The 26,745-nt window shown below is 42.7% G+C and overlaps 1 protein-coding gene across 1 annotated transcript in view; it reads right to left on the reverse strand.

Annotated features, from left to right (window-relative positions):
* NSMAF (neutral sphingomyelinase activation associated factor) overlaps positions 1–26,745 on the reverse strand; it is a 205,431-nt gene that overhangs the window by 110,389 nt on the left and 68,297 nt on the right. The window contains exons 3-7 of the mRNA XM_073631669.1: positions 18,192–18,270; positions 17,325–17,383; positions 16,445–16,481; positions 14,584–14,634; positions 11,928–11,999 (exon numbers count right to left, since the gene is read on the reverse strand). Of these exons, the coding sequence (XP_073487770.1) occupies positions 11,928–11,999; positions 14,584–14,634; positions 16,445–16,481; positions 17,325–17,383; positions 18,192–18,270 (298 nt within the window). The remainder of the gene's footprint in view (positions 1–11,927; positions 12,000–14,583; positions 14,635–16,444; positions 16,482–17,324; positions 17,384–18,191; positions 18,271–26,745) is intronic.

A 26,745-nucleotide genomic window follows, 5' to 3' on the forward strand; every position in this document is an offset into this window, starting at 1 on the left:
CAAGCAATTATTCAAGGGTGTGAACACAAAACAAAAGGAAAGGGTGGGTTTTTGAGATGCAAAAGTTCCAACCACTGAGGACTATCATACTCTTTTTGCGTTCTCCAACAGTCATATGATATTGACATAATGTAGTGATATGTATGGAGGTCTGGTCTGTTGGTAGTTTAACATATGGGATGAGATCAATGCATGATACAGGGGAGTAGTAAACACATTTAATTGCTTGATTTTAATATCGTCTAGGCAACAAAATGTAATAATTTAACTTTTTTGATTGTGACTTTATTCCTGAAAGTCTTGGCACAAACAAAATAAACCCTCCCTTTCCTCTTGCTTTGTGTTCATATTTAGAATTAGGGATGTGTTTCAAACCAAACTACATCTTTATGAGATAATAATTCAAGGGTGGGCAACAAAACAGCCAAAACAGCAGCAACGCAGGAAAAACCAGAAGGGTCAACAGACCCAAAAAGAAGACTGACAGTTGAAGCACCTTGTAGCCAAGATATGGATCAGCAAAAGCTCAAACAGTCACTCATCAAAAAAATAGGATTTTTATAACAGCTTATCTGTAAAATCCTTTGCTTGGAGTACATCATGGGACACAGAGCCTTAAGTAATTATTTAATGGGTTATAGGCCACCTTCAGGTCATGGACACTGGTATAACCAATCCAGGAAGTCCACTCCCTATATAACCCCTCCTCCTTCCTGGAGCACATCAGTTTTTGTAGCAAAGCAATATACCGTATTTATCTAAAATCTTAAAATCAGGGGAAAATCGTGGGTGCGTGTTATACACCGATCCCCCGCTGATTGTGAGCAGAGGATCGAGCCGCCGAGATACATAGCTGAGTGTACTCGGCTCGGCTCGGCTCACAGTCACACCCAGTCCCGCCCTATGATGGACATAACACAGGGACTGGGCGTGACTGTGAGCGGAGGCGTGCCGAGTACACTCGGCTAGTCTCGGCCCTGCTTGGGACTGTGAGAGGAGCCGAGAGCCGCCGAGAGGACCCGAGAGCGGCCGAGAGGACCCGGCGCCATTTTTAAACTGAAAGAATGCAATGAAAAGGCTGCACTGACAAGGCTGCACTGACAAGGCTGCAAATGACACTGACAAAGCTGCAAATGACAATGACAAGGCTGCAGATGGACACTGATAAGGCTGCATTGATGGGCATTTAAATGTAAGTTTTTTCCTTAAACTTCCCTTCTAAAAGTTTTTTCCCCTAAAATTCCCTCCTAAACTTGGGGTGCGTGTTATACGCTGATAAATACGGTACTTAAATCTCAAAAGAGGGGAGGGATCTCTGTGTCCCATGATGTACTCCAAGAAAATGATTTTACAGGTAAGCTGTTATAAAAATCCTATTTTCTTTATCGTACATCATGGAACACAGAGCCTTATCTTAAGGCTCTGTCCAAATCTTAAGTAATTACTTAATGGGACGTCCCATAGCAATGCTACTTGAGGGGAGGGAGATACAACCCGGAGGGTACCCCCAGACTTGAGGACCTATACTGCTGCCTGCAGCACACTGTGCCCGAAGGCGATATCCTCCTTACATCTACCTGATAAAATTTTGTGAATGTATGCACTGAAGACCAAGTTGCGGCCTTACAGATCTGAGCCATGGAGGCCTGGTGACGCACTGCCCAAGAAGCATTAACCACCCTGGTAGAGTGCACCTTAACTTGAAAAGGGGGAATCTTACCCCTTAAATTATAAGTTTGAATTATAACTTGCCGAATCCACTTAGCGACAGTGGATTTCAATGCTGCCTGTCCTTTCTTAGGACCCTCTGGCAGAATAAATAAGACATCAGTCTTACGAATCTGAGCAGTTGCCTTTAAATAGACTTTCACTGCTCTCACCACTTCAACACAATGTAGTGACTTTTCTTCCCTGGAACATGGTTTTGGAAAAATCAATGGCAGGACAATATCTTGGTTCAGGTGAAAACCTGAAACCACTTTTTGCAAAAAGTCTGGATGAGGGCGTAACACCACTCTGTCCTCATAAAAAAAAATATGGCTCTTTACAAGAAAGAGCAGCCAATTCTGAACCCCTCCTTGCTGAGGATATAGCAACCAAAAATACCAACTTCCTTATCAGAAGGACTAAGGGAATATGTTGTATCGGTTCAAATGGCTGTTTTTATAACACAGACAAAACTAAGTTTAAGCCAAGGGTTCAAGGGAAGTTTGACTCGCGGATTAAGCCGCATCACCCCTTGCATAAAACCCCGGACTAAAGAATATTTAGCAAGTGGTCTTTGAAATAAGACCGATAAAGCTGAGACTTGGCCTTTAATAGTACCCAAGGCCAATTTCATTTCTACCCCTAATTGTAGAAAGGCAAGAATTCTGCCTATGATATATCTCCAAGGGTGCCAACCCTTGGACTTACACTAGGAAACATAAGCCCTCCAGACTCTAAAATATATAGTTCTGGAAGTTGGCTTCCTTGCATTAATCAGGGTAGAGATAACTGACCCGGAAAGCCCATGTTTCTTCAGAATGTGGGTTTCAATAGCCGAGTCATTTAGAGACCGTAAAGTAGGATGGAATATCGGTCCCTGTGAGAGCAGATCTGGCCGTAGTGAGAGGAACCATGGGCCAGACACTGCCATCTTTACGATTTCTGCATACCATGACCTTCCGGGCCATGCTGGTGCCACCAGAATTACCGGCTTTCTTTCCAGCTTGATCCTGCAAAGAAGTTGAGGCAGCAACTGAATAGGGGGAATGCATAGATCAGTGAGAACTGATCCCATGGGGTCACCAACGCATCCGCATGCGAGTGGATCCCTTGTTCTGGCCACAAAGTTGACTAACTTCATGCTGAATCTGGATGCTAGAAGTTCTACGTCCGGAATCCCCATCTTTGGCAAACAGCCGAAAATGTCGAGGTGAAGAGACCATTCCCCTGGGAATAACTGCTGGCGACTCAAGTAGTCCTGCCAATTCTCTACTCCCAGAATGAAAACTGCCGATAGACACGGAACATTCCTTTCTGCCCAAGTTAGAATATGGTTCACCTCTCTATGCGCTGAGAGACTCTTGGTGACCCCTTGGTGATTGATGAAGGCCACAGCTGTGGCATTGTCAGATTGGATCCTGACAGGGCAATTCCGTAAACTGAAAGTCCAGGCCTTTAGAGCCAGATGCACTGCCCGAATCTCTAGGATATTGATGGGCAAGGTTCTTTCGGCTCCTGACCACTGTCCCTGGACAGTGGTCTTTTCTAGTACTGCACCCCAGCCTGAAAGGCTGGCATCTGTCATTAGCACTTTCCAGATAACTGGTCTGAAGGATTTTCCTTTCAGCAGATTCTGAGTTAGTAACCACCAACTGAGGCTTTGGGACACCCTTGGGGACAGCCGCATTAGCAAGTCTAAAGCTTGAATCATTTTGTTCCAAGCAGACAGGATACTGTTTTGCAACAGTCTTGAATGGAACTGGGCATAGGGAACCACTTTGAATGAAGCCACCATGGTTCCTAGCAACCTCATGCAAAGGCGAATGGAGGGATCGCCTTTTGACCTGACCATCCGCACTAGCTCTCTTATGGAGTTGATCTTTGCCTGAGGCAAGAATACCTTTTCCTGGGCTGTGTCTATGTTCAGACCCAAGTACTCCAGCCTTTTTAGCGGTATTAAGGAAGATTTCTCTAGGCCGAGACTCCAACCCAAACTTTCCAGGTAACTGTTTGTTATGCGTACACTTTGCTTCTAACGAGCCACCGACTGGTCTATTAGCAATAGATCATCTAGGTACTCCCGACTGTTATGCCCTGTGCCCTTAACCTGGCTAGAGGAGGGGCCAGCACTTTTGTGAACACCTGGGGTGCTGTAGCTAGCCCTAAGGGCAGGGCTACAGACTGGGAATGCTGTGGTTCTAACTTGAACCACAGAAACTTTTGGTGAGCAGGAAATATAGGAACATGCAGATATGCATCCCTGATGTCGATAGATGCCAGAAGTTTTCCTCCTAGAAGGATAGAAACTACTGACCCGATTGCCTCCATGCGAAAGGAGCAGATCTTTAGGAACTAGTTTAGATTTTTTAGATCTAGAATGGGTCTGACATCTCCATTTGGTTTTGGTACCATAAAAAGATTTGAATAAAACCCCAAACCTTGCTCTTTTGTGGGGATCTGTATGATCACCCCTTGAGAAATTAATCGGTCTAGTGCCTGAAACAGAGATTGTCTTTTCACTGGATCTTTGGGAACGCTTGACCTCAGGAAACGAGGCAGTGGAAAGTCCCGAAATTCCAGCTTGTACCCCAGCGTTACCATGGAGATGACCCATCTGTCCTGAATTTCCTCTTGCCAGACTTCTGAAAACTGCAGAAGTCTTCCCCCCTTGGTGAGGGGGGTTGCCTCTTCATGATGAGGCTTTAGGATTCTGCTTTGCAGGTTTCCGACCCCAGGACTTCTTTTGAGCCTGGGTCTGACCTTGAGGTTTTCCTCTAGAGTCTGACGGCGGAGGCCGTCGCCACTGCCTAAAGGCAGAAGCCCCTGGTGCAGGGGAAAGAGCCCGTTTGAATGAAGGGCATTTATACTTTCTTTTGACTAGCAAAAGAGAACTTTTCCCACTAGATATTGTTTGGATATATTTGTCCAAATCTTCCCCAAATAGCCGCTCCCCAGGAAAAGGGAACCCAGTTAGGAGGTTTTTACATGGTGCTTCGGCTGACCAATTTTTTAACCACAGGATTCTACGCATATGTACAAGCATAAGCGTAAGGCGGGACGCCTGGTGAATAGAATCTTTAATGGCATCTATAGAAAGCATAATGCTTTTGGTAGTTCAGCCAATTCCCTGCAGGAACTTCTTTAAGGGCCTGTCTAAATTGGTCCTTTAGGGATTGACAGACGCCTATTGCAGCGACTGCAGGCTGAGTAACGGCACATGCCAAGGAAAAAGTAGATTTTAACAGGGATTCCAACTTTTTATCTGTTGGATCCTTAAGCATTTGTGCATTGTCTACTGGACAAGATAGGCTTTTATTCACACTGGAAATCGCAGCGTCAACTGCTGGTACTTTCCATTTTTTGGTGAATTTCTCCTCCAAGGCATAGAGAATTGAAAATCTCTTTGGAGGGAGAAAATGCTTATCCGGGTGATCCCATTCAGCAAAAATAAGCTGTTCTAGTAATGCATGGACAGAAAACGCTTGCAAAGGCTGAGAAGGTTTTAAGGAACCCAAAGAAGAAACCAAGCTTTCAGCTTGTGAGGCTGAAAAAGGTTCATCTACCATTGTTTCCGCCACAGAGGAATCATCGGTTTGTTTTTCCTCCTGATCGCCTGATGGTAACACCTCATCATGTGCCCACTGTTCCCCTTGCAAAGGGTCTGAAGTGGGGGAGTGGGATCTAGCACGCTTCCTATCTATTTGAATGGAGGATGCGATTAAAGCTGCTAATCTTCCTTCCAGACCCTGCAGGGTGAAGGAAAAAACATCTTCAGTCACGTATGTTCCAATGGCTCACCCTAGCTTGCCATAATTGGTAATTCAGACGAGGATGACAGCGTGGTAATGCGACTCGAGATCCTAGCGCCAGGGGGTGAAACCTTTAGTACCTTTTTGGTCTTTGTGGTGTCTTTTTTGGCAGGCATAGTCCTAAGCACAAAAACAGAGGTACTATACAATTGCACTTAATCGCTGAACATAGTCATGACAGTAAAGCCGCTATTAAGTTCAGCCTAGTGCTGGGGAAAAAAAGTGTCTTTCCTGTATCAGGAATGCCAGTTTGCAACACTCACGTGCCCCACAGCTCCTGTGTACCTGTGTGCAGGCTGCTTGTTTCCTCCTCAGCCAAAGAGAGACTGTCCCAGTTGTATTTTAGGGTCTACAGACCCAACGGGGGGGGGGGACACAGAGCCCTGTCACCAACATGCAAGGAAAAAACAACAGTAACCGTAATAGTAACATCGGGACCTCTGCACCCCCCGTGGCGGGGGGTTGTAATGCAAGGGGGGTACACCGCTGATGTTCCCCCAGCCCTCTGGTTCCTTCAGGGGGGAGAAAAGAATGCATTTTGGCAGATTTTTTTTACCTGAGGATAAATCCCCCTGCACACGCTGCTGCGGCCACACAGAGACTGAGCTTTACAGTGAAGACGACAGATTAAGGTATGTGCATATACTCCCTCTAGTGGGGATTTAAGGCATGACGACATTTTTTCCCTAACAGAAGAAAGCATAGGTGGACTTTTAGTTTCTAAGTTTCTTCCCTTACCTTATCCCCGCTGCAGGATTTTGCCGAATTAACAGACAATCCAACCTTCACCCATCACGGCGGGCTGCGTTAAGCAAACCTTCAAGGACTGGGTCCCTTAAAAACCAGGTTCCACTCCCTTGGACCCGTAAAAGCACCCCACCAGGAAAGCTTTAGGTAATGAAGCATGACCTAAGCCCTCGGTCCAGCCCTACAAAGAGAGGCATTACAGGCAAAACCTCATGCTTCTGGTACAAGGCCCAGGTACCACCCACTCTGGCCTCAGTGGCACTTTGGATGGATCTGTTCAATGGAGGCTATTTAAATCCAGCATGGATCCCTCCTTGAGCTCCTCAGAGTACATGTTCACTCGTGACCAACACCTTAGACACTGGCGAAAAAACTGATGTGGTCCTGGAAAGAGGAGGGGTTATATAGGGAGTGAACTTCCTGGATTAGGTATACCAGTGTCCATCACCTGAAGATGGCCTTTAACCCATTAAGTAACTACTTAAGGCTCTGTGTCCCATGATGTACGATAAAGAAAAACAGTTTTAAAAATATGAGCAAAAAAACAAATGGTAGCTATGAAAGTTTTGAGAAGAACAGATGCTAGATGCTGTAAACAGCCCTAGAACCCTTTGGAAACATGGGCTTGGGTGGTGTAAAAGGGACTTGTGAGGAATGGAAGAGGGACTAATTCCCAAGGAAAGAGGTGGTAGGCAGCCATAGATGATAGTGCTAACCCCACCCATAGGTTGAATCATAATTGTTTAACATGTCCTCAAGCCAAGAAAGCAAGACTAGCCCCTTAGAGCACAAAGAGGGCTCTCTGAAGGCAAGTGTACCTGAGGAAGACCCCAGAGGGGCAGAGAACGTTGATTAAAAACGAAGAAGAGCAACTTCTTCCAAAGAAGGGTGTAAAGGGAGTGTGAAAGCCAAGGTGTTAGGAAGCAAATATACAAGGCTCAACCCAAACCTGCAGGGTACCAGGGGCAAGGTATTTGGCAATTCCAAATGGATAAAGTGTCAGGATGAGGAATGGGGTTCCCTATCTTCACACTAGGGGAGAGCTACCTCATCTGAAAGATTGCAGAGTATAGAGTGAGCCATCTGTATGCCCCTGATTATTATTGTCTTGCTTTATTTGACCTTATAGGTATCGTTATTATTACTATACAAGATTTATATAGCGACAACAGTTTGAGCAGCGCTTTACAACGTTCGGGCAGACAGTACAATTACAATACAATTCAATTCAGGAGGATCAGAGGGCCCTGCTCGTTAGAGCTTGCAATCTAGGAGGGAGGGTAAAGTGATACAAAAAGGGTAGAAACTGTGGGGGACACGCTGATGAAGAAAATCCAAAGTACAGCTGTTAGGTGGAGGCAGGATAGGCTTCTCTGAAGAGAAAAGATTTCAGGGATCGCCTGAAAGTGGATAGATTTGGAGATATGGGAAGGTAGTAACCCTGAGCTGTGTGAGTTCATGGAGGTGCTCAATAGCAATAATAGGGGGATAATTTGAATTTTGAGGCTAGTGAAGAAGAAATACATTTTTTAGACTTGAAGATCTCAATAAGGGAAGATAAGTTTGTCACTACTACTTTTTAAAATCCACTGATAGGAATTCCTATATCCCTTGGACAGCTGCCATCATGAATCATGGTTAAAGGCAGTACTCAAAAGTCAATTTATGCAATATCAATGTCCCTGTGGGCTCCAGTATGTGGGCAGGACAAAACGAGCCTACAGGTACGGCTCAATGAACATATAAGTAACATCAGGAAGGGTTTTAAAAAGCATTCTGTTTGTAAGCATTATGATATGAAGCATGATAGGGACCCTTTGAATACTCTATTTGTGGGTATTGACAAGTATAGACCACAGTGGAGGAGGAAGCTCTCTAGTGAGAGAGAGAGAGATTTCCAAACAGGAGATGGCCTGGATTTATAAGTTAAAATCTTATGTCCCCTTTGGCTTAAATTTAGACATTGATGTCAATGCGTTTATTAATAACTCCTAGGTGCAAAATAAATAGAGATTGGGTTGAAAGTTTAGATCCGGATTAGGAATTTGGGGTACCTTTTTGATATAAAAACACTATTTATGGCTGATGAATCGTTTGGCTAAACTGCCTTATTTAATCCACTAGGTTTTTCCCTGGGGATAGAATCTAATAGGGATACCTTGTGATGAATTTCACCAAATCCTGTTTTGGGGGTGACAGATTTTCTAATTTCAAATCTTTCATTCTGTTTTATATTTTAACAACTATATATGTGTTTATATGTGATAACAATTTAACTTTGTTGAGCTGTGTACTTGAGTCTGAGCCTTAGGGAACCAGGGTTTTAGCCATTTAGAATGGGCTAAAAACTGTAAAAATAATTCCCGTTAGTGAATCATGTAACCAGCGTTATTCCCCTTTTTGTCCACTAGGGGTCGCCTTACTGAGTTTGTGAGAGTGACACTTGGTGGTCAATTCCACTACTTCCTGTTGTCGAGCGTGTGGGAGTGACACAGGGTGACTGATATCACGGCTTTTTTACTGTGTACTAGTTACTCAGGGTGTCCTTCCATATGTAGGATTGATGCTGAAAGATCATACCCAGGGTCATTCAATGTATATTGGGTGATCTGTAGGAGGAATCCCTTTACAGCATAGTATCTAACGATATAAATGCTGGTCTGTGTTTCTGTTTTATTAGGAGTTCACATCGAGGTTTGGTTCCTAACAATGTGTCCGTAGTATGGCTAGCCGAGGCTCAGAATGAGGCTTGGTTGTTTGTATTGTATTTAAGATGGTGACATGGTGTGCCGCCCGTGCCCCTGGACGACGTCATCTGTGATGAAACGCATAGCAAAGAGCGCCTCGCTGACGTCACCATCTCCCTCGTGTCCTGAAGGACAGGTTTGTTTGGATGTGTGCCGGCCGACACACCAAACTTAAGGCTTTCTTATCTATTTTTGTTGTTGCAAGTGCAATATTTTACCATTTAATAAACCTATCCAGGATTTTATGCTATATGGAGCCTGTCTCTTTTGGGTGATACAACTTCCCATCCAACTCACTGAGTGACATCCGATTGATGGAGGAGCCCTGAGATGCCGAGATAGGCCCTGGCTGGGTTTAAGCCACAGGTGCAGATCGACCCTCTATAATAAGGGGTCCACAGGAGCTGGTAAGAAGTTTGTACAACTTTTGGTGGAGGCACTGAGGTTCAAGGTGATGGATGGTGGATATTATCACTAAGGAGGCTTTACTTACTACTTGTGTGGACTCACCTATAGAGCCTTGATAGATTATCCTATTGCATGCTGATCTGTATTTTGGACATTATTCATAATGGTTCTCTGTTTTTTAAGCGCGACTATTTATTTTTATGTTGTTTATTGAGATTTGTAGATAGTCTGACAGATTGGGGTAGAGAGGAGTAGCAGATGCTGAAAGGTTTGTAGGGTGGATGAGTCTGGCCGCAGCATTCATGATGGACTGAATGGGGGATAGAACATTTAAAGGTAAACCAATGAGGAGGAAGTTGCAGTAGTTGAGGCGGGAGATAACCAGGGAGTGAATCAGGAGCTTTGTAGTTTCATTAGTTAGGAAGGGACATAGTTTGGAGATGTTGCGGAGGTTGAGGCGACAAGCTTTGGAAAGGGATTGGATGTGGGGCCAAAAAGGAGAGTTCAGAATCCAGTATAACACCTAGCACCATGGCATGTGGGGATGGGTGGACAGTTGTGCCATTGCTCTTGCCAGAGAAGTCAGGGGAAGAGGCATGTGGGGGCAGAAATATTATGGAGCATGGTTTTGGACAAGTTGAGTTTGAGGAAGAGATGTGACATCCATACAGATATGTCTGTTAGTAAGCTAGTGATGCATGAGGAGACTGATGGAGTGAGCTGAGGGGTGGAGAGATAGATTTGGGTGTTATCAGCGTAGAAATTATATTGGAAGCCACGGAAGGAGGTGTAGATTGAAAATAGGAGAGGTCCAAAAAAAGAACCTTGGGGGACCCCAACGAAGAAAAGAAGAGTACAGGAGGAAGTAGAATTGTATATGACACTGAAGGTGTGGTGGGATAGGTAGGATGAGAGCCAGTGAAGAACACAGTCACAGAGACTGAGGGAGTAAAATTTACTAAGGAGGAGGGGGTGGTCAACCATATTAAAGGCAGCTGAAAGGTCCAGAAGTAGGAGTACAGAAGAGTGTTCGTTGTTTTTTTCTGTTAGTAAGTCATTTGTGAGTTTTAGAAGAGCAGTTTCTGTGTTGAGGGCGCAATCCAGACTGAAGAGGATTAAGAAGGTTATTTTTAATGAGGTGGTCACTCAGTTGGTTGTAGACCAGGCGTTCAAGGAGTTTAGAGGAAAAGGGGAGCAAGGAAATAGGGCGTAAATTGTTAAGATTGATAGGGTCCAGGGACGGCTTTTTAGGTATGGGGGTGACCAGTGCATGTTTTAGAGCATTGGGGAAGATACCAGCAGAGAGGGAGAGATTAAAAATGTGGGTTAAAGAGTGTAGGATAGAGTCAGAGGGAATAGGGTCCAATGGACAGGTGGTTAGGTGGGCATTAGAAAGGAGTTTAGCAACTTTGTCTATATTAGCAGGTTTGAAAAGGGGAGTGTTAATTGTACTTGTTGACATGGGGTGTTAAGTGGGGGAGATACCTGTAGCGTGGAGATTTCATCACAAATTGAATCAATCTTATTTTTGAAGTGACTAGCAATCTAGTGGCCAGTGAGTAAGTTAGTGGAGGCAGTGGAGGACGAAGTAGAGAGTTAAAAAGGTAGAGAAGTTGACAGGGACTGGATGAGGTGGTAATGAAAGTGATAAAATAGGTCGGCTTGGCAGAGAGGAGGCAAGAATTTTATTTTTTGAGGGCAGATTTGTATCGGTTGAAGTCTTTGAGAGACTTAGTCTAATGCCACAGATGCTCAAGAGCACGGCTACATTTTTTGAGATTACTGGTGTCATCTGTTTGTTAGGGTTGTAGGGTTGAGGCCTGATTCTGCGTGTAGTGAGAGGGGCGGGCTCGTCCAGGGTTGAGGACAGGGATTTATTGTAGACAGAAGTGGCTGGGTTTGGGCAGGACAGGGGTGAGATTTTGTTATTGAGGTGGTCAGTAGCAGAATAGAGAAATGAAGGGTTGAAGTGGCAAAGGTTTCTACGAGTGATGGATAGGCGATTGGAGTCAAAGGTGGTGGAAGACAGGGAGCAAGAGAAACTAATAAAGGTAGTGATCAGAGAGAGTAAAAGGATTGGTGGAGGTTGCATGGAATGCATAGGTAGAAGAATACAAGGTCAACGGTGTTGCCAAGGGTCGTTATTATAATGTTTACCTATTTAAATTTAGCTGCCTTTTCATCCACCTCATTACCGGAATTTCCTCTCTGGCTAGTGAGGTAGTGTTCATAAGACTGCTAAATGTGCACTTTAAGGCCGCCATTTTCCACTGATGATACTAAAGTGATTTTTGCAGCAAAACGCCCATGTCCTGAATGCACAGACACTGACGTTTTTTTCTGCCTCTAAACGCCTATGTGTGCATGGTGTACACATAGGTTATCACAGAGGAGCGTCAAATACCCTTAAAAGTTGCGTTTTTTTATGCCCAGTGTATGAGACCTTAGAGTTGCCAAAATTAATCAAAACTATGCAAATCTATAAGAAATGCTAGATCCAATATTTTACCTGCAGAACAGTTTGTACAACATCATCAACCTTCCTTGAATCTTCCAACTGGAAGAAAAATTGATTTCCCCCCTAAAAATAAATATGGATATGTTTAAATGCACACAAATACACATACCACATACATACGTTATACACAGAAACAAGGTTTTTAAAACAGTAGATAAAACGAGTCACAGTATGATATTCACATACTAGAACTATAAAAAAAAAAAAAAAAACAACTAGTTTCCTGTGACAAATGTCACTTGATCTGGCTGAGGCATCAAAAAAACCTCTGAGGACTGTTCATAGGTAAACAGCTGGCCAGGCTGGGTTTTTTTAGGGCACACTTTTCCCCAAGATAAAGCAAGCAACAGGGATGTCTGCTGGCCACCCTTCACTGTTCACATTATCATGCTGCATGCTTAATACTTAGATCAGACAAAAGTGATATACAGAAGTGATAAAGAATATGCATTGGCAGCAAACTCTAGATACTAATTACTAGAGTCTACTCTCTCTTTCCAGTAGCTAAGATCAATTACAGATCATCACTGTCAAACTATACAGACTCAACTTTCCAAAGAGCTTGGCTTGGAAATATGATCCCTTTTTCTAGCATTCCAATGCAAACACAATGCCAGAATTGTACTTAATAGAAAAATGTGTGTTTGTCATAATAAAAAATGATGAAACCTTGGCCAGCAAATGGAAAAAGAAAATCAGCTCTGACAAAATGTATGCTGTAATGCTTTCCTTGCCCCATTAGCAAGCATTATGTTGACAATAGTTTGAAATATTGTATACTACATAGCTATTGTTATTACTTTTAATTATTATTTCTTGCTATGAACTGCAAACACAAACTTTGGTCAATCCATTCTAATATGTGCCTTCATGGTACACAGACAGGTATATTTTAAAGGAGGACACCAGCAATGATAAAGAATTATTCATACCTTTACATATTAGGTTATGTTCTAGAGGTCTAAACCTGTATGGAACATTATTTTAATATTTCAAATGATGCACCCGAAAACAAAAAGCATGTTTACTATACATAATTAGATGAATGCACCTTGCCTCTAAAGCTTGGTATAGACCATGAGATTACCAGACGGATGGTCGTCTGTTTTTTTGTTTGCATGCTAGTCTTCATATTGAAAATGAATAGGTTATTAAAGTTACGAACATTCTCGTACGACAGACTAAATATTCGGAAGTGATGTATTGTCTTGTATTCTATTTTTATTGTATTTTTGGACAAAAACTGTACTGATCAAAGAAAAATCATACGATCCGTTATTGAACGAGAACAATTTTCCCGCTTCTCCCATCGGATAATTTCGTCGAACTGTCATGATCGGCTCTCAAAAATGGTGTGCTTGCGATCAAATTATCGTACTATCGCTTCAAAAGCGGTATTTTTCATATGATTTTCTGATCGTGTGTATTAGGCTTAATCCCCTGTATAGCACCCTGGTAGCCCTAAAAGCCAGAGTGCTATGTGATCAAACGGTGCACACGATTGCCAGTTCTGGTCAATCCTCTCCCTTCCCTTGCACTTTACAACTGGCTAACGAGGCTGTCCATCACAGCGGTGGGCCAAGCATGAAGTAGGAGGAAACAGATGTCTCTACAGGACTCAGAGGTGATGTAAGAGTTGAAGGGAGGAACCATGGCACGTAGAGAGGGGCCACAGCCACCTAACACTACCACAACTGTTGAATTCTGAAGCGACTGACAGACACGTAACGCTGGAAAGAAGGGGATATGGGCAACTGGAGAGGTAGGCATAAGAACTATTCTAATAAAGATTTTTTTTTTTCTTAGCTTGGCGGTATTACTTTAAAGAGGAAGTAAATTTCCTTTACTGCCTTTTACCTATAGGTAAGCCTGTAATAAGCGCTGAGTAAACTGTTGGCGCTATATAAACCCTGTATTATAATAATAATAATAAGGCTTACCTATAGGTAGTGTAAACTTTACTAAATGTAAACCGTTTAGGAGATATTTACATTACATACAGCCAGTGACTCCACTCTGAAGGAACGGCCACCCATGCATACTACTAGCACATTATGACTTTTTCCTTGCAGGAAAAAAAAAAGTCCAGTGGTATACAACCATACAACTGCTTTAAAGCGGGGGTCCACCTATCTATCGTTTTTTTTTTTGAGTTCATTCACAAACTTTTCTTCTCAGCATTACATACTGACATATTGTGTGTAATATGTCCGCCTGTGTCAGATTTCGTCGGAAAGAATAACTTATATTATTCACTGCAGGCGGTTTCCATCTTCATTGTGGGCATTTGAAGCCCACAAGCATTTATTTCCTGGATGTGGTGAATGCTGTGCTCCCAGCATTCACCGCTCGTTCCCGCACATGCTCAGTGGCATCCTGGGAAGCCTGAGACTAGCTCCCAGGAGTCTGGGAGAGGCTAGAAACATGCCTACTCCCACGGGAGGAGAACCAGGAAGTGCAAAGAAGAATAGAAAAATAAAAGCTAATTAGAGCGATTTAAATTTTTTTAAATGGCATGTCAGCATCTAGGCAAGGAAGAGAATACATACAGATATTGTTCAAAATTTGGGTGGAACCCCGCTTTAAGCTTGCTTTACTTGATACTTGACAGATCATTTTCATGTAAAATCAGTAAAATCCTACTTACGCGCTGAACCTTGTAGGGCGCTACTATGTTTTTCTCCTTGATAAAGTACACCTAAAAAAGAAGGAAACGCATAAGCATTATTAAACTGCGATCAAATGCATGCATTGTAAAAATGAAAATAGATGTAAACCCTAACTAAGGCCCCTTTCACACTTGTGCGACTTGTCCTGCAACTTGGGACTGCAAAGTCCCATGACAAGTCGTACCCCATGATTTCTAATGAGTACCATTCATATCTGTGCGACTTCAGACCCTGACTTTGATGCGATTTGAGGTCCATAGACCTCAAGATTACACAGGCATTGCTTAAAATCGCATCAAAATTGCGGCAAAAACTGCTGCAAAATCACACAAATTTCATGTCGCACAAGTGTGAAAGGGGCCTCAAGGAAATGTAGTTTAGGGTTAGGACCTCTGTTGGGATTTTACTGCTATCCATGACTCCCTGAGACAAGCAATCCTGTACTTTCCTTCCTGTGACAATGCTTTAGCAGACAGCAAGTGAGAATAAATCTGCAACAGTGACACAGACAGACATAAAAATCTAACAGGACTTCTCCTTTCCTACCACAAAAAAAAAAAAAGTCCATGTTGCTGTTGGAGATGGTAACGGCAAATGGACAACATTTTTTTTTTCCTGCCTGGAAGCAGGACAGGAAATGAGGGGAGAACTCTAATGGAGACTTGGATAGTAGTCAAAAACTGACAGGGGATTAACCCCCCCCATCCAAAAGTAAGAAATAGCAAGCTTTTTTTTCTTTACAGAATTAACACCATTTACCCATCCACCCCTATGGGCCAGCGGATGTCAACATGTCCGCTGACATCCGCCGATATCCTGTCCATGAAATCCAGACGGATGGAGACCCTATTTTCCATCAGTCTGGGGGATTGGATGAAAACGGACAAGTGGTCCGTTTTCATCCGATCTCCCCATAGAGAAGAGCAGAGCTCTGACAGGTCCGTCTCTGTACAGTGAGTGGAGACTGACCTGTCATCTACCTGCTCAGCGGGGATCAGCGGATCGATCCCCCCGCTGAGCAAAGCTGATTGCATTGGGCCGACCGCCCGTGTGAAAAAGCCCTAAAGCCCTATACACACTATTAGATTTGCTGCAGATTTTCGTCTTCAGATTTACCAAAACCATAAAATATGAGGTCAAACCTTAAGAGTTTCAATTTATATGCGATCAGGCAGGCCCTCGCACTACATGGTTTTGGTAAATCTGAAGACAAAAATCTGCAGAAAACCTAATAGTGTGTATGGGGCTTTAGTTTTACTTCTCTGTCAATCTCTCTGGTCAAACTCTGTGTGATAATCCCTTTAAATCAATCATGATTATATTGCAAAAAAACATTGAAAATATGCAGTGTGTAGCAGTACATGGTAGACCAAAATTAGATTGGTAAAAAGGCTTAAGCCCAACTAAACTTTAAGTTTAAATCAGCTTTGTCTTGGGCTGATTATCAAGCCGCTGATGACCTTGTCTGGGTGCAGGTACCTCCTACCAACAATTTGTCTGATGGCAGAAAGAGCCCATCTTTACACCTGAAAGATTGTGGAAGTACCGCAGATTGGTGGAGACCGTCAGTGTTTGGGAATGTTGGGGAGGGGCGGGAGCAGAAAGGGACTGGGTGTGCTTTTATATACCTAATATGTAGAGCTCTCTATAATAAACATTGAACAGACACCTCATGGTCATACTGTGGCCTGATCCTTCCAGCACCCCTTGGCTACTTTGTGGCTCAAAATGATCAGGAAACAAAAAACTTTAAATTTGAACACAACAAAAATTTTTACAAAAAAAAAAGTAAAAAAAAAAGTATGGTGGTTTTAAGTAATATGAATGCAGAAATCTTACCTGAGTGAACAGAACACAAAAATGTTTGTTTGAGTTCCTGAAAGATAAAAAATATATAAAGTTAACATTATTTGGCCTTAATGGTACAAGTAGTAATAGTCCTGAAGTGCAGGCAACGTGAAGGTCCTACATGTATCTGTGTCTTAATGCAGATCTACAACCCAAATAGTGTGCTAAATTTCGTTTTTTAAATCACTGTGCATCTTACAACAACTGCCACATTTTAGTTGAACCTTTTTTGCATCACAGTGTTGCTTTATCTACTTTATCCCTCTTCATCTACTTCCTGTCTGCATGCACTTGCTCCAATGCCTGCTTCACATCAATCTTCTGGACTGGCTTCCCAATAGTGACCATGGCAAAACCATGCATGTGCAAAATGTGTTATGTGGCAGGATGACAACACAAATTTCTGTCTCCCAACACAGCTGGGAGACAGATGTTGCCTTATAACAGAACGTGTCTGAACAAGGACCTCCATGGCCTGATCACAAGGTTTTCTTTTGATGAATGCTGCATTTTTAGAAAAATATTCATTACTTTTGAAATTAGGTAAGGCCAGATCCTGGTTTCATAAATGGGGCCTTTGTAATTGGGTTTAGATCTACAATACTTTGATTTCTTTGATTCCCTGGAGCCACTTGGGCTGTGCACAGGACCACAAGTGCCTCGACTCTCCAAACCAAGATCCCAGAGTCACGGTGGGCAGTACAGGGTCTGGCCTAGGATTCAAGGAGCTTCACAAGGACACAGAGATCAATATGAAGTGCAACATAGCAAAGACTGTGTTGGCACTTACTAGACCAGGACAGGTTTAGAGTAACACACCAGCTACTACAAAAAAGAAATAATTATTAATCCTGTGTACAGATTGACATACTTGCTGAAGAGATTCTCTTCATCTTCTACTTCAATCTTCGTGCAATCCCGCAGTGAAATCTGTAACAAACCATATAACACTTAAGGCTGGGTTTACACGTCTGGTGCGAATTGTATGTCTGTTTTTACTGCGAATAACAAAGCATTTGGTCAGCAGTTCGGGTGTGTTTTTAATGCGGTTCTGATGCAAATTTGCAAAAGCTCAGGACTGGATTTTTTTTTTTCGCAGCAGCGATTTCAGTGCTGGTCAATACATAGTAGATAAAGGGTGTCAATTCCTGTAGTAGGAGAGCAATCCATGCTGAAATCATGAACAGAATCCTGAACACGTGCGATTCAGAAGCGTTCCCATAGAACTCAATGAGCCTGGAATTTGCACCTGAACTGCACCGCAGCGCTCAGAAAATGCACAGGACTCTTTTTAAATGCGCACTGCAGATTCACCACATATATGTGGACAGCATCAATGGAAATCAATGTTATTTCACATGTCATGCAAATCAGATGCAGTTCAAAACGCATCTAACTTGCATGAACAGATCCTTATAGTTTTGTGTACTTGCTCCAAATGAAAGTCACACATACTCATGCTCTGTCCATTATAATAAAGATACCATCCCTAATTCCAATGCATAAAATATGTATGTGTGGTGAAAGATCACTGACAAACATCTCAGACATGTAGGGGTATTGGCAACCATTGTCACCAAGCATGCTGCGAATGTTATTCCAGAGTACAAATGTTAGTACAGGACACAAGACAAGTCAAAAAAATATACTGTTAAACAAAAGGGAATTACATTTATGGTCCGCCATGATCTGGCAGCCAACAGAAGCAGTACAAAAAATAGTATTATTGACCACTCACCTTAATTATTGGTAGATCAATTTGATCAGGTTCAAAAATAAGAGATTTGGAACAAATTTTGAGGGATCCACTTGTTTTTCTATTAAAAAAGAAGGCATGTTAATTTGAAGGAAAAAAACTCTTTAATAAAGTTTGACAGTTTTAAAGGCGTTTTAAAGGCGAAGGTTTTTTTATCTTAATGAATTCTATGCATTGGGTGCATGCACACGGATTGCCCTTGGGTGGCCTACGGTCCTTGACACCATGCCTTCTAGTGCACACATATCCGTAAGTTATCTCGTCTTATACGTTATTTAGGGGGGTTTTACCTATCCTCCACTACCCTGACATAGTACACTTACATAGTTAATTCATTGTCCCATTGCAGAGATCTCATGTGTCTGCTCCTGAAGAGAGGTTTAAAGTCGCAAAACGTGTGAAGCTACTAGATATCGTGTACGAGCCACACACCCACCAAGATAAGTGTCCATATTATTTCTATTATTATTTCTATTATTTATATCTTGATATGGATTGACTATTGACTGTGCAGATGCTATTATTTTAACATATATATTCAACTATGAATACGGTGAACCCCTTTATTTTACCATGAATATAAATGTTTGGAAACATTTTATTACTAATGACTGCCAGGTTAGAAATTGGAACCATGTTATGGGTAGATTTCTTTGTACATGGAATTCAATGTATGTAAAGATGTTTTTATGTATTATTAAACCATTTATTTTTTCCACCGCTCTATTCATTTTGTCATCATGCGCTTCATATAAAGTCCCACCTCCTTGTTTGCATCACTACTGTTTTTTGCTGCAGTGGTGTTTTTGTTGTCAGAATGACAGGGATGGAGGCACAGAATGACAGGGATGGAGGGATGCAGTCTCAATTTCCCAAATCCCCCTCTTTTTAGTTTACGGCTATGTAGTCATGCAGCACAACCTTATCTGCACTGAATTCTACCCCAGGGAAGATATGGCAATTATTTGCTCTATGGAAGACAAAAAAACTCTTTTAAAATGTGATATGAAAGTCACTGGCCTCCAAGTTACCATACACAATAATAATTTGGAAGACATTTAAAATAGACTCAGAGGAAGTAATGTTCAAGAATGACCAAGAATTCTTGGCCTTCCAGAATGTGCGGAGGGGAAGAACCCCACTGCCTGCACTGCAAAATGGCTCCTGGAGGTGTTTGTTGGAAAACATACATTTTCGCCCTTCTTTGTGATTCAACAAGCGCATTGAATACCAGCTAGACCCATTCCTCCACGTAACCCATCAAGGCCATTTTTTTCAGAAGAGGCTCCATTTTTAAAAACATTTTTTTTAATGCTCCATTTTAAAGACAGGGGCACAATTCTGAATCTTACCCGCACAAAAGGGAAACATTAAAATGAATATTTAAATGTAAAGGACCAAATACATGGAAGTTAAAGCTTATCCGTCTCCTCCCTCCGGTGCCACATTGGGCACCTGTTTTTGACAGGTACTGTTCCCCACTTCCGGAAGACGGGGCTGCCTTTCAGAAGTTTGGCTCCCTCCTCCTGCCTCTGGACCAATTATAAAGCTTGCTTAGCGCATGCGCAGTAGGGAACCAGCTATGAAGCTGAAAGGCTTCACTGCCGGGTTCCCTTAACAGGAATGGTGGCGGCTACACCCGACAGCCTATCCGAAATCGGCTGGGGTGCCGACAACTCGGGCTCCCTGGACAGGTAAGTGTCCATATATCAAATGTGTAGCTGCTGACTTAATTTTTCGTGGGGAGGCTGGACCTCATCTTTAAGGAGTAAGTTCACCTTTGGTAACATGATACAACCATATTTAGAGTGTAACATATTACTAAGAACATCTGGCTGCGCCCCTCTGATCCATGCTGACAGCTGGGAAGGGATCTTTTCCCGGCACCCTCCATCACAATTTAAAAAGAGGGCAGCCATGTGGTGCTCCGGCCATGCGGCCTCGACATTCATTCACAGCGATCTGCACATGACTGAACTACAAGTACTGTCTACCACCAAGGCAGACAGCTTGTAGTTCTTGAACGAATTGTGAGGGTGCTGGTGAGTGCTCTCATAGTTCATTGAACTTTCTGCTTTCCAGTAACTTTGTGCCTATACAGGACGTACAGGCAGACTGCTATACTGAGATTCTGCAGGAGCCTGACATTGCAAAAAATAAATAAATGCTCATTTTTTTTTACCTGCAAAAATATGCGTTTATTATTTTTATTTAAAAGCTGAACTTTAATAGGAGACTTTGTCAACGGCAACTTACATACAGTTGTGCTCATAAGTTCACATACCCTGGCAGAATTTATGATTTCTTGGCCATTTTTCAGAGAATATGAATGATAACACAAACTTTTCTTTCACTCATGGTTAGTGTTTGGCTGAAGCCATTTATTATCAATCAACTGTGTTTATTCTTTTTAAATCATAATCACAATAGAAACTACCCAAATGACCCTGATCAAAAGTTTACACACCCCAGTTCTTAATACCATGTATTGCCCCCTTTAACATCAATGACAGCTTGAAGCCTTTTGTGGTATTTGTGGATGAGGCTCTTTATCTTCTCAGATAGTAAAGCTGCCCATTCCTCTTGGCAAAAAGCCGCCAGTTCCTGTAAATTCTTGGGCTGTCTTACATGAACTGCACGTTTGAGATCTCCCCAGAGTGGCTCAATGATATTGAAGTCAGGAGACTGAGATGGCCACTCCAGAAACTTCACTTTATTCTGATGTAGTCGACTTGGCCTTGTGTTTTGGATCATTGTCATGTTGGAATGTCCAAGTGCGTCCCATGCGCAGCTTCCTGGCTGAATGCAAATGTCCCTCCAGTATTTTTTGATAACATAATGCATTCATCTTACCATCAATTTTGACCAAATTTCCTGTGCCTTTGTAGCTCACACATCCCCAAAACATCAGCGATCCACCTCTGTGTTTCACAGTAGGAATGGTGTACCTTTCATCATAGGCCTTGTTGATTCCTCTCCAAATGAAGCGTTTATGGTTGTGGCCCAAAAAAAGCTCAATTTTGGTCTCATCACTCCAAATGACTTTGTGCCAGAAGGTTTGAGGCTTGTCTCTGTTTGGCGTATTGTAAGCAATACACTTTGTGGCATTTGCACAGTAATGGCTTTCTTCTGGCGACTCGACCATGCAGGCCATCAGTATGCCTCCTTATTGTGCATACTGAAACAGCCACACCACATGTTTTCTGAGAGTCCTGTATTTCACCTGAAGTTATTTGTGGGTTTTGCTTTACATCCCGAACAATTTTCCTGGCAGTTGTGGCTGAAAATTTAGTTGGTCTACCCGACCGTGGTTGGGTTTCAACAGAACCCCTCATTTTCCACTTCTTGATTAGAGTTTGAACACTGCTGATTGGCATTCTCAATTCCTTGGATATCTTTTTATATCTTTTCCTTTTTTTTACAGTTCAACTACCTTTTCCCACAGATCCTTTGACAATTCTTTTGCTTTCCCTATGACTCAGAATCCAGAAACGTCAGTGCAGCACTGGATGAAAGATGCAAGAGTCTGTTAGGAGTCGATAAACTCATTGACCTTTTATACACACACACACACACACACACACACACACACACACTAATTACAAGCAAACCGATCACAGGTGAGGATGGTTATCTTTAATAGCCATTCAAACCCCTTTGTGTCAACTTGTGTGCATGTTATCAGGCCAAAATCACCAGGGTATGTAAACTTTTGATCAGGGTCATTTGGGTAGTTTCTGTTGCCATTATGATTTAAAGCGTAAACACGGTTGATTGATAATAAATGGCTTCAGCCAAACGCTAACCATGAGTGAAAGAAATGTTTTTGTGTTATCATTCATATTCTCTGAAAAATGGCCAAGAAATCATAAATGAATGTAAACTTATGAGCAGAACTGTATGTCATACCTCGCTAAACTGAGGGTAACAGCAGAAGCAGACACACATTAATTACATATATAGTTAGTCAGCTTGAAAAAAAGACATAAGTCCATCCAGTTAAAAAAAAAAAAAAAACACACACACACACACACACACACACACACACAACATACAATCCCATATACACAACCCTTCACCCACAATTGATCCAGGAGGAAGGCAATAAAAACCCCAGCAAGGCATGATCCAATTTGCTACAGCGGGGGGGGGGAAATTTCTTCCTGATCCCTCGAGAGGCAATTGGATTTTCCCTAGATCAACTTTACCTATAAATGTTAGTGCCCAGTTATATTATGTACGTTAAGGAAAGAATCCAGGCTTTTATTAAAGCAACCTGAGCTGGCCAGAGCCACCCCTGGAGGAGGGAGTCCATTCCACATTTACACAACTCTTATGCCCCGTACACACGGTCGGACTTTGTTCGGACATTCCGACAACAAAATCCTAGGATTTTTTCTGACGGATGTTGGCTCAAACTTGTCTTGCATACACACGGTCACACAAAGTTGTCGGAAAATCCGATCGTTCTAAACGCGGTGACGTAAAACACGTACGTCGGGACTATAAACGGGGCAGTGGCCAATAGCTTTCATCTCTTTATTTATTCTGAGCATGCGTGGCACTTTGTCCGTCGGATTTGTGTACACACGATCGGAATTTCCGACAACGGATTTTGTTGTCGGAAAATTTTATCTCCTGCTCTCCAACTTTGTGTGTCGGAAAATCCGATGGAAAATGTCCGATGGAGCCCACACACGGTCGGAATTTCCGACAACACGCTCCGATCGGACATTTCCATCGGAAAATCCGACCGTGTGTACGGGGCATTATTGTGAAGAAACCTTTCTGCATTTGGGAGATTAAATCTTTTTTCCTCTAGACGTAAAGAGTGCCCCCTTGTCCTCTGTGATGACCTTAAAGTGAATAACTCAACATCAAGTTCACTATATGGACCACTTATGTATTTATACATGTTGATCATATCCCCCCCTTAATCTCCTCTTCTCAAGGGAGAATAAAATCAGTTCCTCATAATGGAGTTCCTCCATGCCGCTTATCAGTTTGTTTGCCCTTCTCTGCACTTTCACCAGTTCCCCTGATATCCTTTTTGAGAACTGGTGCCTAAAACTGAACTGTATATTCCAGATGAGGTCTTACTAATGATTGATACAGGGGCAAAAGGATATCTCTCTCTCTCTGGAGTCCACACCTCTCATAATACAAGAAAGGACTTTGCTCGCAGCTTGGCATTGCATGCCATTATTAATCTTATGATCTACCAAAACCCCCAGATCCTTCTCCACTATGGATTCAACCAGTTGTACTCCCCCCTAGTATGTATGATGCATGCATATTCTTATCCCCCAAGTGCATATCTTTACATTTATCAACATTAAACCTCATTTGCCACAGAGTTGCCCAATTAAACAGTGCATTGAGTTTGGCTTGTAAGTTGGAGAAATCCTGTACATTTATTTGATAACTCCAGTGCGGTCACCTTGTGGTTGGAAAAAAATGAACAGCATCTATGAGCCAATTACAATAAGCCTTAAAAGCTCCTTTTTGCTGGATTCATTGTTGATAACTTTGCTATCTTCCCCACTGATCCTCTTGCTTACTGAGTTGATTTCCTTTGGCATCTTTGCCAGGAACTGGTTGTACCAAGCCCTCACCTCAGTATCAGGACGCAAGGACCACCCCAATGTTTTTTCCTATGGGAATTTTTTTCTTCTCATCATAGTTATATTTTTAGGAATAGGTTTTTTTCTTTTTTACAGGTGGAGTTCTGCCTGCATGACTTCCATCTTAACAGAACCTGGACTTTTACTCAATTTATAAAAAGTGCTCTCCAGAATTACCGGAGCAAGTGGGCAGTTTCCATGCACCCTCACAGTTTTGGAGCCTCCCTCACCGCTTGTTCTTCTCAAGATAGAAGGGACTTATTTTCTCCTGTATGTACTTGAGTTCCACTTCACTTGCGGTTTAGATCTACCCCTCGAACATGCATCAGCAAGGCTATATTTTCACAAAAGTTAGGTATGTGTAATGTACTGACTGTCACGTCCTGGAATGTGAGAATACTGAAAGACCTGAATAAGAGATATGCTTTGTTTTCCAATTTGTTCACATTTGGCTCCTTAGTGGTCTTACTGCAGGACACACACCTGACAAACAACTGATCCTCTCAAGCAAAGGCATTTCTCTATCCCAGCCTTTTTCAACCAGGGTGCCTTGGCAAAATGCCTAAAAATTGCCCAAAAATTGCATCCAAGCCAGCACAAAGCCACTGTTTTTTTTGTGCACCATTATGACCTTCTACCTGCCGGCGTCCTAACACCAATGGCATCAGCAGATGATATGGAGGATATGGAGGATGACAGTTGCCTGCACAGCAGCCTTGTAGCCCCCCTCTCCATTAGCTGAGCGATGGAGTAAAACTGAGGCAGAAGAGAAACATTGGAACACTAGTCAGTACCAGTTTGCAAAAGTGTATTTGCTTTGGAAGAATAAATCACCTCTAATGTTGGGTGTCCTGCTTGTGTGAATGTTACTGCATTATGTAAAACTATTAGAATAGCTTTAACATTTTAGTATTGGGTGCCTTGAGAATGTCCATAATTTATAAAGGGTGCCTTGACAGAAAAAGGATGAGAAACACTGCTCTATCCAATTTCATTCAGTATACTCTGCCTATGCTAGAGGAGTCAATCTCATCTAAGGTTAATTTTCCCTACATATAAACCAAATTACCTCAATATCTCCCTTGAAAAATCTAATTGATGCAACGTGTAGGGCAGAACATTACTGGGCACACACACACACACAGCAGCTTAAAGATTCCCCCTTCTGGCAATTCTGCTACCTGATCATTTGACGGAGCGATCACCTGGTAAACGGCCGCCGGGTGTACCAAGATGGCCGCTGATCCGGAGCTAGGTCGAAGCCGTGGCCTTACCTATGGCCGAGGCAGCGGCGTGCTCCGCGGAGCGCATGTGTGCCGATACGAACAGGTTGAACCGTTCGGATCATGGATCGGTGACGATCTGTTGCACCCCTAGTGTTGGTGGAATTGGAGCGCACACCGGTTAACATTTCTGTCATCTTTTGGTTGGAGGAAGTTCATGCTTTTGTCACATTGGGGGAGATTTACTAAAACTGGTGCACACAGAATCTGGTGCAGCTGTGCATAGTAACCAATCAGCTTCTAAAGGCTCGTACACACGATACGAAAATCGGAAGTAAAATTTTGTCCAACAAACGATCTGCCAATTTTCAGATTGTTAGTATGGTTCTTTCGACAGCCGATTCTGGTTTTTCGTCAGAGAAAAGCTGGATGTGCAGGCTATAAAATTTTTGTCGTATGAACTCAACATCCGATTTTCGTTTAATTAGTACGGTTTTCGTACAAAAAAGATCGCAAGTGGAAGACTATGCATGCTCAGAAACGAAAGAATACATACAAAACAAGTCAACACATTACGTCACTTCTGATGTTGTATTCTGTGGTACGATGGAGTGTACGAGGCTTAACTTCAGCTTGTTCAAATAAGCTTTGACCATACAACCTAGAAGTTAATTGGTTACCATGCTTAGCTGCACCAGATTCTGTGTGCACCAGTTTTTAGTAAATCTCCCTCACTGATTGATATTTTTCACTGACTGAACCTTGGTATCCCTTGGTATATGGGATTTTCACATCTATTAATATGGAACAGAATATTGCGCCTCCTTGTTTATGTTTTGTTTTTTCTCATTTTTGTACATGGTTATTATATCACAGTGGATTTGCGTTGTATATAACAGATAAATTATATTAGTTTGATTTTGTATTGGTTAAGGTGGCACACTGGTGTACACATTCATTTTTCCTGCAGTCAGCTCAAGGTGGAGTCCTCTTCCACTCCTCACATGATGACATCACGGAGCTGGTGTATGTTAGAGACCTTGCGCTCCACCACCTTCCGTTTGAGGATGCCCCACAGATGCTCAATAGGTCTGGGGACATGCTTGGCCAGTCCATCACCTTTACCCTCAGCTTCTTTAGCAAGGCAGTGGTCATTTTGGAGGTGTGTTTGGGGTTGTTATATTGGAATACTGCCCCGCGGCCCAGTCTCCGGAGGGAGGGGATCATGCTCTGCTTCACTATGTCACAGTACATGTTGGCATTCATGGTTCCCTCAATGAACTGTAGCTCCCCAGTGTCGGCAGCACTCATGCAGCCCCAGACCATGTCACTCCCACACACCATGCTTGACTGTAGGCAAGATACACTTGTCTTTGTACTCCTCACCTGGTTGCCACCACACACACTTGACACCACCTGAACCAAATAAGTTTATCTTGGTCTCATCAGACCACAGGACATGGCTCCATTAATCCATGTCTTCAGTCTGCTTGTCTTCAGCAAACTGTTTGCAGGCGTTCTTGTGCATCGTCTTTAGAAGAGGCTTCCTTCTGGAATGACAGCCATGCAGACCAATTTGATGTAGTGTGCGGCGTATGGTCTGAGCACTGACAGGCTGACCCCTCACCCCTTCAACCTCTGCAGCAATGCTGGCAGAACTCATACGTCTATTTCCAAAAGACAACCTCT

This window comes from Aquarana catesbeiana, linkage group LG05 (genome assembly GCF_042186555.1).
Source record: "Aquarana catesbeiana isolate 2022-GZ linkage group LG05, ASM4218655v1, whole genome shotgun sequence".
In the NCBI taxonomy this organism is placed as follows: Eukaryota; Metazoa; Chordata; class Amphibia; order Anura; family Ranidae; genus Aquarana; species Aquarana catesbeiana.